At 42.4% G+C, this 16,603-nt stretch overlaps 1 protein-coding gene across 1 annotated transcript in view; it reads right to left on the reverse strand.

Annotated features, from left to right (window-relative positions):
- Nucleotides 1–16,603, reverse strand: part of gli2a (GLI family zinc finger 2a) — a 106,964-nt gene that overhangs the window by 28,224 nt on the left and 62,137 nt on the right. Inside the window, exon 4 of the mRNA XM_039818625.1 lies at nt 5,410–5,615. Coding sequence (XP_039674559.1) covers nt 5,410–5,615 — 206 coding nt within the window. The remainder of the gene's footprint in view (nt 1–5,409; nt 5,616–16,603) is intronic.

Genomic DNA, 16,603 nt, shown 5'->3' on the forward strand with positions numbered 1-16,603 from the left:
GCTACAATGGCTACAATGAAATCCAATGTCCGAACATGCTAGCGATTAGCCTGTCGGCTAGCTGAAAAGTTCGAGTGTTTAAACTAACATATACAGTGATCTATTTAGTGGTGTATGTGCCCTAATTAAGTTTGTGTGTCATATAAAACACAATTCGTGTTGATAGAAGTACCGATGTTCGTGTAGAAACATTTTAATCACATCAAAATTTTCATGATACTGCGCTGATGACCTCCGCCATCTTGGTCAGACTTTTTTTGTAACTCCCGCCTCCAAACACAAACACGCGGACCTGATTGGTTCTCGAGTGGTCCTCATTTGAATAAAGTTAAACTTTCGTCAACTTTATTTCGCTCCCCTCGGCGATTCGCTCTCATCTCGCTCAATCAGGGCGAATTTCGTCTCCATTCAACCTCAATGAGAGCAAAGCGAAATTTCGCTGTGTGGAAACCTACCGTTAGACCAAATGCAGCAGCGGCACCACAGCGCTCTAAACCCCATTGTTTTCAGTGGCTTGCGGCACACCACAACGGCGTTCGCTGCATCTACCTGGTTGAACTTGGGACAAAGTGCGCTGTGAATGTGCTGTGAATGTGCTGTGAATGGCAAGGGCAGCACAAACCATGCTTGGTTTGAAAGGCGATATAAGCTGTGTAATGGCAGGGAAAACCCTGAGAGGTAAGTTCTGTCAAGTAATTCCTGCTGGTGTTTCAGTACGGTGGTCATAACCCGTGAAGTGATGCATTTTGACAAGGCTGAGCAAAATACAGTTAGATTTTGTCATTTGACATAACCATTGACAGAATGACAAAACAAAGACTAGAACAGAAAGGCCGCGAGAAGGACTCAACGGAGGAGACGAGTGATCTGCTTTACAGATTTGAAGATTTGTGCTTGCGTGCATGCCCCGGGGCATGAGGCTTTTGATAAAAGATGTCTGATGTCTTTGAGGCTCGCTGGGCTGTGGGAAAGTATCTCTAGGGAGTAAAGGAAGCAGAGGGAGAGATGGATCAGTGCAGAAAGGGGTGTGTGTGTGTGTGTGTGTGTGTGTGTGGGGGGGTTGGGTGAATACCACATTCCTGCACTTCTCTGGTGTTGTGTATGCACTTAGTTTGACAGGCTGAAGTCATACACAGAGTGCAGGTGCACGCAGATGCACACTCATAATGCTGAGGAAGCCTTTAACGCTGCATGTGCAACGGTAATATTGACGTAAAATGTGTTAACACCTGCACCCAGTGAAGCCACATTTAAACGTGTCAAGAACTATAATAGTGAGGGATGGATTGGTTTTCCTTTTTTCCTACATCTATCTGTGCCTGTGTCCCCCCTTTCCTCCATTTCCTGCTCTCCCTTCCTCCCCCAGTGGGGAGGGGTGTGTGGGCCGATGGTGGATTAATATGCATGCTGGTGGAAACAGAGGGAAGAGGGGGTTGGGATCACTGGTTGGGGGCCAAGTGGGATATTGGGGGAGCAAAAACCTCAGCCTCCCCCACCCTCACATACACATTGGCGCACACATAACCACCAAAAAATCTGGATCCATCAGAACCTATTAGGCCATGGCTGTGGTAACAGTGCACAGGCAGTGTGTCTGTGCTCCTGCAGCAGCGAGCCGGCCATATTCCTTTAGTTTCTCCACGGCTGCCAGATCACGTTACCACCTCTGCAGAGTCGCGTTTTGTTTCAGTGCGTGTGTGACCTCACTTATGAACACAGAGGATGACAGCTACTCCTCCAATGGTCCCAAAACAATCAGACAAAAGTTACACTGGTAAAAAAAACATTTTTCCCCACACACAACACCTAGTGGTAGTGAAATAATACTAAAGCTGTGTCTGAATTCACTCCCTCGCCCACTCATTCACAACCCACGATAAGGGGAAAGGCTGAGCAGTTTACTTTAGGAGTAAATTTAGATTTTGTACTATATAGTACATGCATTTCACAGTGTAACAAAATGGTGTAGGGTAATGTTGTGTGTTATATATATATATATATATAGATAGTAAATAGGATGTGATCATGTCAGACACTGCTTAAGAGTCTGCAGCCATGCTAGTGGCTCTGTGGGGCTCTACTGTACGTAGGTGCAGTGGTGCTTTGAGCCATATGCTAAAATAAGTGACAATGCCAATAGGCTGATCTGATGTTAAGTAGGTATGTTTTCCATGTTCACAGATGGGAATGTCATTAGTTTGATGGTTATAAACTAAGGTATTGAACAAATCTAAATTTTGACCTGACGATGGTGAAAGATGGAAAGTTAAAGGGACAGTTCCACACCAAAATTTGAAATTAAATATTTTTCCTTTTACCTATAGTGCTATTTATCAGTCTAGATAGTTTTGGTGTAAGTTGCCTAGTGTTGTCTGCCTTCTCTCCAATATAAAGGAACTTGATGGCACTCGGCTTGTGGTGCGCAAAGCCCCCAAAAAATACATTTGAAAAACTCAACAGCAATGTCTCTTTTCAGAGATCATGACCCACAGATAACCGACAGACCTGGTTGTGAGCATGTGAAACTATTGTGAAAAGAAAATAGTTCCAGTATTAAAGTGCCCATATTATTAAAAAAATCACTTTTTCTGGGATTTGGGGTGTTATTTTGTGTCTCTGGTGCTTCCACACACATACAAACTTGAAAAAAAAACATCCATGCTGTTTTGAGTGAGATACGGTTTCTGAATGTAACCTGCCTTCAGTCTCTGGGTGAGCTGTTCAGGGCTTTCTACGTCACTAGCCGAAACGAAGGGGCTAACCGTAGCATATGCTAGCTCGTTATCAATGGCAAAACACTGCTACAACACACACTAGTTCACCATAATCTACAAAAGAACTACTTACATGTGCACCCTCGTTTAGAAGAAGTCTCCCAGCTAATCCTGCCTTGTAACTGACCAAAGTTGTTTAAACAGCCAGCTAGCTGATGTGATCCTTACCTAGCTACTGAGCATGTGCGACAACAAAGATGTTACAGCAGTAAGATGTCTCACTCTGTAGCTCAGAGACCTGAACACAGGGTGAAAAGAGGAGCTGCAGCAATGTGCAGTATAACAAAAATATAGTTTTTTTTTTTTAAAGTAAACCATGTAAACCTATTCTGGTACAACCTCAAAATACAATTATGAACCTGAAAATGAACATAATATGGGCACTTTGAACTGCTCAGAACCTTTAAAGGGGGCACCACAGTTATTACAATTCATCCTGAGGTGAACATGAGTGTCATTTGATGTCACAATGAGTATGGCATTACACTAGGGATCATGGTAATTGATATAGTATAAGGAGGGTTGGAAGTAACTGATTTCATTTACTCATTACTGTAACAAAGTCGTTTTTTGTGTACTATCTTTAGAAATTGCAATTTTACACATTCAGTCAGGGTGTGTGTGGAACAGTGGTTGCACCTGGTGGCTGGTGTTAGCAGTTAGGGAACAGTACATACATGCACAACATTGCAATGAAATGTATTTATTTAAAGCTATGGTGCGTAGTTTCTGTCACCCCCATGAGGAATTCTAAGGAACAACAACATCGTCGGCGCAGCCACATGATACAAGCCTTCCGTGATCGCGCACCACCCCCACCCCTCCTCCACACAGTTATTGTACTTACCAAGGAGGCTACGGAGGAATAAAAAACATGATGGACTCTTAAGGAGAGGTCATTATCTTCACTCAATTTTCTGCGCACGAAAGTCATCGGACGCCACAATCTTCTGAAAATAGTCATACTGAGAAATCCAGAGAGAGTTGTGTGGAGCTGATAGTCTTAATTAGCTTTGTAGCAACTCATTTGGCAATGGCTTAAATGTAACGGACATTCTATAATATAAAAAAGTTACGACCTAAAGCTAAAGTACATTTTTACACAAGTACTTCTACTTGTGTGCAATTTTCTAGTAATCTTCCAGCTTTGAGTATTCCTTAAACAGTTAGTGTTTTACACGGCTGGCACCCAGGTATCCCTATCAGAGGGTTTACACACGCTCCACTGAGCTCCGCAGTTCCATAGACTTTATTTATGTTCTGCAGAGTTGCACAGTGCCCTCCATTTGGTGCCATACTTCCTTGCTTTACTTTATCAGTGACAGCATCTCTTCCGCATTGCTTCTCTTGAAAGGAGGGGAGGCATTACTTGCCAGCAGCGTGCACTTGGTGATTTATCGGTGCTGGATGCAGGCCTGTGGCTCCTCACTTCTCTAACCTGTTGTTTGAACAGGGGGAGCGAGGACAGGTCTGTCATCGTGTGAACTCAATAGTGTAGTCACGTTTTTTTTTCTGTGCTGATTTCCATGGTTTCTCTCCTGCTCAAACACACACACACACACACACACACACACACACACACACACACACACACACAACACACACACATATATACACGAACGAGCAGGGAAGTTGCCCGTACCGCAAAGTGTATCCCGGATACACCCGCAAATCACCAGCATGCATTGCACACAAATGCAAAAACACCATAACATGCTTGATGAAAGGTGTGCTTCAGTACCTCACGTAGTGGAATGTGTAAGGTGCGAGACTAATTATCACAGCCAGTTAAATAATCAACTGTGTAAACTAGAGTGTGTATGCGGTGAGCTGTGGCCAAGCAGACGGAGTTGGTTTATAGTGAGCAGGATACTTAAATTCGGAACCCGCTCAACTCTAATCTCACCTCCTTAATGTTAACCGGTCGAAGCGGCTGCAGAATAGGCGCCATGCAAAAGATTTTCCAAATCACTCGCAGTTTGTTCTTCGTATTAAGAACACCGCATACATCATAAGAAGACTAAGGCTGAGTGTCTGGGTATGAGAGTGGTTATGGATGAACACCTTTGCCCGGGCACTGGAAGTCAATCACATATTAGGCTTCTATACGAACACAAGTGAATGACAGCATGTGAGAAGTATCTGCATGTCTTTCTCATATTCTGCTCCAGTGCTTGGCTGCCATAGGTGAGTAAATGTACTTTGTACACAAGTGTGTGTATGAACTTGTATACATGTGTACAATCTACAACGAAAATGTGTTTCCAGATTTGTGTTGTAAATGTAAGAGAAAATGATTCTCCAAATTCACCAGACAATGCAGCCCAGTAGGATGGGATAATACACTTTAACAAGGATTGCAGACCACCATTAAGAACAAAAAGAAGAGGAATTTGCTTGACAGCTGCAGTTTCTCTGAGTAGTGCAAATGTAATAGGGCGAAGAGTAGTCTCACATTGCCAGACCTTCCTTCACAGCGCTGCGGAGGAGGGTCTGGCTAGTCCACACAGCACTCACACACAAAAAAGTGCTCTGTGTGTGTGAGTGTGATGATTTTTCTTTAGCTCTGGTATTAGCAACACAGATCATGTACATATTAGATAGCTATCATAGTCAATATCTTGGTGAATCTTACCTTCAGCAGGGCTCAGTCCTCGGGCCGCTGAGATCATGGAGAGGGTGGGGCTGCTGTGCACTGAGCGTAGGTAGTGCTCCATGTGGGGGCTGACGTAATGATGCGGAGGGCTGAACGGTGACTCACCCGTCCCGGGTGCTGCGTGGGGCGACAGACGGATCAGGGAAATATCTGAGATGACTGGGCTGCCCGTCAGTCCTGGAGGTCTGTGAAGACGGAGTAAAAGTTAGAGCAAAGAAGCAAAAAGAATGGGCGGAGGATGAGGGTCAAAGATGAATAGAAAGACACAGATGGAGGGAGATGGAGAGAGTGGAGACATCCTGTTAATCTGTAATTCCAATTCTAATTGTGTTATTCCACAAAGTGTCTGCAGTCTCAATCCACTTACACCCCTTTCCCCTCTCCAGTCCCACAGCTAATACATAATAATCCCCTTTTGTTCACCTCGCCTATTAAGCCCTGGAGCTACAGACAAGTCGAGACCACGGGCTTTTCCACTCTCGAGGCTACCAGGAAGTGTTTTCTCTATCTATTTGGGTGGGCAAAATGACAGGGTCTCTTTCGCATCAGGTATTACACGGTAAAAGATAAGAGAAGGCAACCGGATGCTCAAAACCTTACAGTAAGTAGCTGCCTGAAGCCACCAAGAAAAGCCAGAAGTTCTCCGACTGCCTGCCGGTCACATCAGGCTGTACAGTAAATGTGTCTGCTCTGACAGGTAATCAGCGGCTTTGCTTGCAGAAACACAGACATGTAGGTGTTGTAATTCTCAATAGCCCCAAGGGGCTGAACTCAAGATAAAAATGTCTGCTGGCCGCTGGCAGTGGCACAACCCTTTGAAGGAGCGCAAGTACTTATGTCGACCTAGTGAGCTTCGGCTGTGATAAGAGGCCTGCCGCTCCCTCGGTGTGTGGTAAGAACACCTGGTACAGATTCAGCCCTCAGAAAGACTCTGGAGCGGGAGGAACCATGACTAATAGAGGAAAGGCTGATGACTGAGTGTAGTTATGAGGGCTGACCTCAACTTGATTTGTTGATTTATTTGAGAGATCTGTAAAAAAAATGATTCTCCACAGGGAATCATGCAAACGCACCACTTTATATCTTGTGTTTACCAGAGATAAAGTTGTGAGATTGTGCTCATAAGTTTCTTGGAAATAAGTCATTCACACTGAAAAAAATGTAAAAAATTACTAATCGACTAAAGAAATCTCAGTCGAATTAGACCAAATGACCGGATTAGTCGACTAAATGACCAAGCAGGGGCAGCCCTAGTATTTTTGTATATATATATATATATATATATATATATATATATATATATATATATAGTATATATTATATATAGTATAGTTGTTATATATACTATGTACAGTATGTAGGTTGTAGATTTTTTTCTACACTAGTATATACATTCTTTTTCATCCCTCTAAGTATATTTTTTTCAGTAAGTGTTCTGGCATTTTTTTTATCATTGCTATCTTTATCTTATTTTTTTAAATCTTATTTATTATTTCAAGTATATTTCTTGTGTGTGAGTGAGTATGTACGTATGTCCAAGTAACTTGCTGCTTGTAATAGAGTAATTTCTCAATTTGGGATTAATAAAGTCTATCTATCTATCTATCTATCTATCTATCTATCTATCTATCTATCTATCTATCTATCTATCTATCTATCTATCTATCTATCTATCAATGCATCTACATTGCTGTTTTAACTGTTCCTAATAAATTGTCAATCAACACTGACTTTAAGTTGATCCTGCCCTCGAGTTGAACAGACAGGTAGATTACAGTGCTGTTCACTTCATCCAGCAGAAAGAAAGTATACCCAGAACATGACACTTTTACAAGTGAAGAACGGTTCAGTAACTTCATTGAGAGATAAGCTGGAAATATTCGCTAACAACAATTGATATTTTAAAATGACGTAAGACAAACAAAATAATGAGTGAATGATGGATTTGCATGAAGTCAAAAACACATGAGAAACCTAGGACCTCATAAGCCATTGCCTTCATGGAAACTGTATGTGGCAACACAAATTTCATCCTGATGGAAGTATAGTAACTATAAGTCATCAGTAGGGCTGGGTATCGGTACTTGATACCTTTAAAGTACGGACCCATATAACCCAGTACAAAGTAGTATCGAAACTCCAGTCAAACGATACCTGCGTGTGATAATTTTTGTACCTAGATCTTGAAAAAAATGACTATTGGTTTGGTTTTGCTTGCAGCCAATCACTGCAAGCGTTCCTTGATTAAACACGACGTGTGATTGGCCCACTACCGCTGCACTTACAACATATACAGTCAGTGGTGTGGCAAAGTCCCTATTGGTATCAGTATCACTATATTTAAGGGTATGGGTATTGGTACTGGTAATTTGTAACTGTAATTTTTTAAAAGTCGTAGTCCTCAGTCAATCTCTCTTTAAAAAAAAGGAGGAAGGCAAGATAAAGGGTTGAGGGTAATAAACCTTAAATGGAATCAGCAGACTAATGACTCACTGTATGCTGTCAGTGGTGAAGAGGAGGGCCTTGCACAATGAGCCTGAGCAACAGATGAGTCAAATGTTAGGCATCGTAGACTAGCCTCAAAATAGAATTCAGGTTTGAGATCATTTCACTGTCAGTTCAACATTTTTAATCAAAATGTTCAATTCTTGCTCCCATGTTCATCCCTACTTTGAACTGAGAAAATATAGTGACTTTATGCTGGCACTGTTGGAATGTGTCAAAGATTACACACTACTAACTTCACTTCAGTCCATCTCATGATTGGGAGAAAGTTTTGTAAGAAATACAACCACAGTGACACTCGCATACAACAATACAGTGTAATCCAAATAACAGAAGGGTTGTCGTTATGAAGGCCTGAGAGCAAAGGCTGTTTAAGCTGACAGTTAAGCAGCTCAATGGCTGCGGTGAACACAAGTGTTTATATGTGTGGTTTGGATTCTTGGCAGCAACAACTGCATGCGTAAGAAATGGGTGTAAGGAATGGTGGATCTAAAAGTATTCCTGGATAAGCTGCTAACATGATTCATTAACGTTATTCAATTAAATATGGAGATTAGTGTGTGAATCCCCATACAAAAACATCACAATACTTATGTCACGATACAATATTATTGCGATATTCTGCGATAATATTGCAATGTATTACCTTTTTTTCCAGCTTCAAATGATGTCCCCTAAAGAAAACTTCTAAAACGTCAACATCTGTTTCATCTAAAAAGATCAATTTCTCTGTTTGATCATCTTACCTCTTACTTCAATTTTATTGCTGAAAAATCGGATTGTCAGCAGACCAACTGACCAACAATGACATGAAAACAATAATACAATAAATGTGCCTGACAAACTGAACTGTTTGGATTACAGTCTAGTCCACCTTCATTAAATGCAAACAGGTGTGCACTGCTGTGCAACTACAGGTAATTTGGACAATGCAACTTGTACAAAAAAACTTGTTCAGGTCCTTTAGCAACTGGGGAATATAGAAGAAAAGGATTCTGGTGTCTGTGTATCATTACAGTATTGCCACAGAAAATATCGCGATGCTATGCTGTATTGATTTTTCTCCCCTGCCCTAGTGGAATGAGTGCTATGCAAGACTAACACTGAAAATAGATGCCTTAAGGTCAGTAAATAGTGGATAAATAAATTCAATATTTCAGTATACATCTGAAAAAAAAATCCGCCAGGGGTGTCGAATCATTTGACTCTGATGAAATGAGTGTGACTGGTCCAGGTTGTAGTTACTGGCTGTGGCTATTAAAGATGGGCATGAGACCCCCCCACCACCACCACCCATCCTCCCTTCAGACTTTCCCTGCTCAGTTTCTCATTCAGTGTCTCTGTGCGGACGCCAACCTGCACCCGGCCCAGCCCTGCCCAACTGTAGGCCGAGCCAACCAACCCAGAGCCTCGGCCATCGCTCCATTTCCAGTAAGCGCCTGCAGACTGCTGGCCTTGTCTGAGGGCCAACTTTCTGCCGTCAGGCCCAGTCTTCCCCCTGCAAACAACCATAAAGAGCCCTCTGTTCTGGGCGGGAGGGGAGAACTGAGAAGAAACAGACGCTCCATACACAAAAACACGCTTCCCTCAGTCCGCCTCCAAGCAGCATACAGAGAGCTTGGCAGTGCCGCCTCAGATTAGTGTTGGTGCTTCACTGAAGGACTACCTGGGTAAGCTGGCACTGCTGCTGGCTCTCTTTTCCTATCAGACTGCGGGACTCAAAGCTCATCAACGTAAATCGCACACTGGGATTCCCAGCATTTAGCTCAAGATTCGAGATTCAAAATCCTTTATTAATCCCACAGTGGGGGAATTCACACTGTTGCAACAGCGAGTGATAGAGGGGAAAGTACAAGACACATACTATATAAACAAACAACACATAAATATAAGTAAAGAGAATAAACAGTAAAATGGATTTACAGTATTGCACAGTCACATTTGACTGAAGCCAAAGCTATAATGCAATATAGTTTAATATGTTTCCAGAATTAGCAGAATATTAAAAATGCTGACCACAAAGATTATTCTGATTTGTACTACTCTCTTTAAAAGGTACATTCTTTTTTTTCTTTCTGTCTGTCTTTCTGTCTGAAAAAGCATTGTTGATGCAATGTTTTTGTGACCTAATTTTATTTTATTTAAAATCTATAAATAAAGTAAAAACAATAATATTAGAAATGGCTGCCTAATGTAATGCAGGAACCTGTTGAGCATATTTCATCTTTACCTCTGATTCTCTGATTGATGCAGATGTAATAATGGATTGCAGTGTTTGCCAAATGTATTAATCTATTTTCAGTTTCATGAGTGTATGTATAGTCAGAAAAATGCTGCATTTTAAAATAGATTAAGCTGGCATTATTGCATACTTTTGGTACTGTCAACACATCTCACTACCAGACTCAAATAATAAAATAAAAATCACCATCCTCATCCTTTAATGCAAATTAAAAACAGAATGACAATAAAGATGAGCCACCCTATATTGTGATATGAACATCCTCGGCGTGCTTAATTGTTGTGTTCGCTGGAAAAAAAATATAACCAGAACTTCAAGTGTGAGCTTGCTTTGAAAAATAAATTAATCTCATATCCATAATTATAAACCATAATGCCCCTCTCCATGCTTCACCTAGCAAAACCACTTTGCAACATTTGACTTCAAACCTGTATCAACAATAGTTATTTGTTTCTTGGCCGACAGCAAACCAGCGTGTCGGCACACATCACTCTAGCTGCAGTAAATCACTCCAACGACCCTGAGTGTGTATGAGGCCTTGATAATAAGGGGAAATTTACTGCGTTTGGCTGTCAGGAGGCTGCAAATAATAGTTCTGTCTGGCAGGTACCATTATTGAAGCCTTGTCGATCCACCCTGTTTCTGACAAGATGTTACTTGAAGTCTGTGTGCTTTCCAGTCACACAGGGAGAATGGGAAGCTCTTATAGCCTGTCTCTTAATTAGTGGCTGCCATTTAAAGAAAGTTCCATCATACCTGAAAACTATGGGTGGCTGGCCTGTTGGAAACACACTACTAGGAAGTGTGCTCGCATGCGGTTGAAAAAATCTAAATTCTTTATCTCTGCCAAATAAGTGCCAGGAGTTTGTCCTTGTGAAGATGATACTTCAGGAGAAATAAGGATAGATAGAGGGATAGGAAGCCAGTGTGAGACAGAAGACGACATGCTTTCAACTGGGGTAATTGCTATTTGTCTCTGTGTTCTATACTGTGTGATTACATGGTCTCTGTTGTTCCATTGTTAAAAGTTTTCTGTGAGAAAAAGTGATTTGGACATGGCGCAGCTTGTCGAGCATATGAGTAACCCTGTGAGTAAGTGCATACCAGAGTGCACGAGCATTTGAAACAGGCCTTCAGACAGGGACGAGTGACACTTCATTCCAACTAGTGCATCTCATTAAAGAAGACCCAAGGTATTTTTGCATAAGATAAACGTACTACTCTAAACCTATTTAGTTTTACGACATAGAGCTGCAAAGATTAATCGATTTGTTGTCAACTATTTAATTAATCGCCCAACTGTTTTGATAATCGGTTTGAGTCATTTTAAAAATTCTCTGATGTCAGCTTGTTAAATGTGAATATATTCTAGTTTCTTCTCTCCTCTGTGACAGTAAACTGAATATCTTTGAGTTGTGGACAAAACAAGACATTTGAGGACGTCATCTTGGGCTTTGGGAAACACTAATCCACATTTTTCACCATTTTCTGACATTTTATAGACCTAAAAACTAATCCACCCATCAGTAAAATAATCCACAGATTAATCGACAATGACAATAATCGTTAGTTACAGCCCTACGCCTTAGTTTGAATGGGTCTTTCTGCCACAAGATGCTGCCCATGTGACTTGTTTGCAATGTAAGGTGTTAAAGGTACAATCCAACTTCAAGTTCCCTTTCTTTCTTTCTGTCCGTCTGCCTCTCTGCCCTCCTGGCTGACCAACAAGTTAGAATTTGCCTCTCTGGCATTTTCCCTACTGGCTCGGGGTTGGATGAATTATGATGTGACACACTCCCTTCTGTACTTCTACTGGCGCGCCAAGGCGATCAAGAAAAAAAACAACGAAGCGGCGGGGGGAGGGGACACACAAAACTTTTTTTTTTTTTTTTTTTTTTTTTTTTTTTTTTTTTTTTCCTTCTTTCGCTTAAAGAAGCAAGGACTGTGTACAAAGTAGGGGCCCAGTAGAACTATGTCAGACGATGGCATAATATACCTAAATGAGACGGGATTATACAGAGGGTAATTATCCATTATTTGGCTGTCACATACCATTTAGTCTTTTTTTGAGTGCAAGATAACTACGTTGAGACCGTGTGATAAACCGTGACAATCTCAGGCTATTGATTTGCAACTTCCCAGTCATTTGATTGATGGGTCCCTTGTCTTTTCAGCAGCACATTCCTGGCTGTAACTCAGGGGAGCATCCCAATTCAAACATTAGCCGTGACGTGAGCCGGGGCTGGAGCCAACAGGCAACAACATAAGATAACAACATGTTGGTCAAAACTACTGACAACCAATCATCAGACTCGAAAATCTGCCCACCCCCCCTTTACACCCCATCCTCCACTCCTTTCCATGTTAACCAAACCAAAACAATGAAGGGGAAAAAACAACATCAAGCTGAATGTCTGATCTGTAAACTGTATTTAATCAACACATTCCATGCTGCGGGGCTGTGGGCCTTGGGCAGGCTGATTGCCTGCTGAGTGGGACCACATCTGTTTGTGTACAGGGGCGGCGTAGGCCACAGCTCTGCCACACAAAAACCTTGGGCATATTTCAACTTTTCAGTGCTGCAATTTGCCCCCCGACTGCTTCCCGAAAAGCATAAATACGGGCTGTGGAATGAGCGGGGGATCTGTTTTTCTCATCTGTTGCGTTGTCGTTAAGGTTCTGGGAACGGAAGGCTGGATTTCGGATGCTAATTACCCGGTCAAACATGCTGGCACGGTGGCTGGCTTTCCTGGCTTGTGGCTTTGCAAAGAAGATGCCCGACTCCACAATATGAAGCAAAAAGCACTGTCTACAAGTCCTACTGTCATCCCACGAGAGGCTCTTCCCAACGTGTTCCAGAGACAGTCGGGATGTTTCTTCTGTTTGTTGTGAATAGCAGTGAGACCACATCCAACAATCACCTCAATTAAAGCATACTAACAAGGTCTGAAGGATCAATCTAGCATGAAATAAAAAAGAGAATATCTCTGGGTCTGCGTGCCCAATATTGATGTGTCGATGTTCCAAAAAGATGTTCCTTCCAGATACCGATTCTGATACCTGATCTTGTGTATCGGCTGATACCGTGTATGATCCAATACCAGTGTGTTAAAAAATTAAAATAAAAAAATATAATAATAATAATAATAATAATAATAATAATAATAATAATAAAAATAAAATATATATTTGGGGTGGAACAAAATATCGATATGGCAATATATCGTTGTCGTTTGTGCGGAACAATCATCGATACGCTGGTGCCAAATATCAATTTGTAATTAATAAAACAAGGCGCTAAAGGTCTAAGGCACTCTAAGGGCCTTTGTACACCGATGCATGTATCGTTCCTATTTTGCAGAGCAGACTTTTCCCTCCACAGACGCATGTCGGTAAATTAGGGAATGTATATGCGCTCCTGGGGGCGGTTCAGTGAAAATAGGAGGCCGCCCTGTCAAGGACGCTTGTCAAAAAGTACGGGGAAGCTGTTTGACGCTTTGGCTGCTCTGACATAGCAGCATTCTTCCATCATGTTCAACACACGATTGAAGACGGCCAATACACTGACACTAGAAACATTTTATAAATTACATATATAAGGACAGAATTTGTATTGTTTGTTGGTCACAACAGTTAGCTCGCTCGGTAGCCGCTGAACCGCAGCAGAATGCAGGCAGAGCGAGCAGCCGCCAGCTGTTGATCCGTGCAGGACTTCACTGTGAGCGGACTGTTTAGAGACCATGTGACAGCAGGTAACGTTAACTGGTCCCTATACGCAAACAAGGTCATATCATAAATGATAGGGGAACCCAGCAACGGCGATTATGAGCTTTTCCTCCATTTTCATGGAACTAATGTCTTGGTAGGAACAAAAGTTTACATCGTATGTTTCTCTGGGATCAGCCAGCGCGAAGGACGTCTATATTCCATTTGGTTGCTGTTGTTTGCCGCTGCTTGCCGCTGAACCGCGTCATAGCTCATTACCATAAAGTTGACCAAAGTTCAACTTTCTGATTGACGCTCTGGACGCTCAAAACGCCCAAAACACGACGCCGACAGATTTGACGATTCTTGCAGCTGAGAGAAGCCAGCTTCCATTGAAAATGAACGACTTCCGGTATCTTTAGAAGCTCAAGTCGGCGGCGGTGTGTACGTACAGTAAAGTCAGTGGTGCTAGTCTAAAGTCAGTTGTGTGTTATTCAGATGCTATTTTAGGGGCGCATGCTTTGCTTCTCTCATCTACACGGACGCAGCAGTTCCCATTTTTGCAAACCATACATAATTACAAAGAAAAATATTACTGAAAATACGCTTCAGGTGTTTGGATAGATCAGGAGGCACTTTACAGTACAGTCCTCAAAAAGTCGTTTGTGGCTTGTTGTGTTTTACACAACATTTCCATGAATCATGGATGTGTTGATGACATAAATGAGGAAATATTAGAGGACTTAAGGAGACGTGATGTTGAACTACGGTGGGATTGGACACTCCGGCGGGATCTGGTCCGGGAGTGGCAATGCACTCCTGGTGGAGATGGAGTGGGGGGAGGAGGAAGGGGCACAACAGGAGCAGGTGGTGCGTTTGGAGGCCCACGCTCCATGGCTGCAGCAATCCTCTCCAGACTTGAGGAGATGCGCCCGAGAGGCCGCAGCAACATCGCCACCCGGTCAAGACGGGCATTTATTACTTTGCCGCATCCTGGACAGCTCCCGCTGGCGTGCGCCAGGCAAATCCGCCATTATAATAGCAATCCGCCATGGAACAAGTGCACCTCCTCTTAAAGGGAATGTGAGATGACGCTCTGATTGATTTATTGCACGTTACGCCCAAACCACACCTAGCTACTTCAGACCAACCCATTTTAGATCCAACAGCGCCCGAGATCAGCCCACAAAGCTACTTGCGCTTCACGTTTGATACTTGCGTTTCAGATCGTTAAAAAAGGCCCTAAGAGGTTTTCTCAACAAGATGGCGAACAGCAGTTTGAGGAAAATAACAGATGCCTAAAGTCAAAAGTTGCTCTATAGTCGTGTCATTTTAATTTACAGACTGGAAAACTGCTGCAGAATTGTGCTGTTTTCTAACAGTTTGGACTCGCAGTGAATAAAGAGAGAAAACCTGCACTTCACAGTTTTACAGGTATTTTGTAGTCATAGTCAGACCGATATCGTGATCATTGTTGTATGGCCTGGCTCAGGTTAAACCCTTTGTAAAACATGCACAAATACTTACAGAGAATTAAGGCAATAGAACTTTCTTTTATCATCTTCTTTGATGTGGTATTGGTATACAGGCCTGTGATGCTAAATTGGTAGATACTCTTTAAATACCACTAATGCCAAAAAAAATCAAACCTCTTTGTATTTCGGAATAATTAAACAGAATCTATTGATAAGAAACATAAAAGATAGCACGGAAAAGAGGTGTAACAGAGGTTGCACTTGGGCACAAAGCTCCTGTACACAGGGAGTATGTTCATTGGCCTACTGAGTCACAGGATAGCCATAGTCCATTCCCTTGCACTGTCAGCCAGGGAGCAGAGCAGGTAGCAAAGCAGTGAGCACAGCAGGATCTGCATTATGACAGTGGCATGGTGACCTGCAGCATTCATTATGTTCCATGTAACAGTGACGAAGGGCGCTCCATACGGAGTAAGCGTCATCCTTCAGGCAGGAAGTACAACCCTGACACCCAGCATGCAGCCACTGACAGAACGCCGCCACCGAGTGCCCCTGCGCCGACACCCTGCTCCATTTCGCCGCGACAACCCGCCGTAATTAGGTGAATTTGGCGCATGCTGGGGAAAAGACAGCTAGATCAAGGTCTTGATGAATTAGTGGGAGCACTCTGTCAGAGTCCCGTCACATTAATCAAAACAAAAAGCGGGTTGTTCCCCCTCCTTTCCCCTCGCTTTGCAGGTGATGAATAGCTCTGCCTGCGCTGTGTATCACCTGATCTTGCTGAATTTAAATGTAAGCGCACAGTTCTCACAAAACCTCTATTGATCTTACTCCCGGGTTCCCTTCCTGGATTCCAATATTTTAGATAAGCATAAGAAGGCCTGGCAACGTTAGGGAAGGCCAGACTTTTATGGTAATAAAGTCGGAAAATAAATTAGTGTTTCTTTGTAGGTCAGGTTAGAAAACAAGTTTAAAATCCAAGCGCAGGGCTGGACTGGCAGCATATTTATCCTCAACAATATGCTGGGAGTTCATGTTTTAGAAATGAGATACATAAATGTGTGACTGAGTGAGATTTCTACAGCAAATAATAAAGTTTTTCACAAGGATTTTACTATTATATAAAAATATCTATGTACTTCTTCCAACACTGTCTAACTCTCAGCAGAGCTGATCTAGAGACTACTACAAGTCCCAGCACATGAAATTGTAGGAGTGCTAATGTGGCTTGTCTCTCTTCATCTCG

Source organism: Perca fluviatilis, chromosome 12 (genome assembly GCF_010015445.1).
Source record: "Perca fluviatilis chromosome 12, GENO_Pfluv_1.0, whole genome shotgun sequence".
Classification (NCBI taxonomy): domain Eukaryota; kingdom Metazoa; phylum Chordata; class Actinopteri; order Perciformes; family Percidae; genus Perca; species Perca fluviatilis.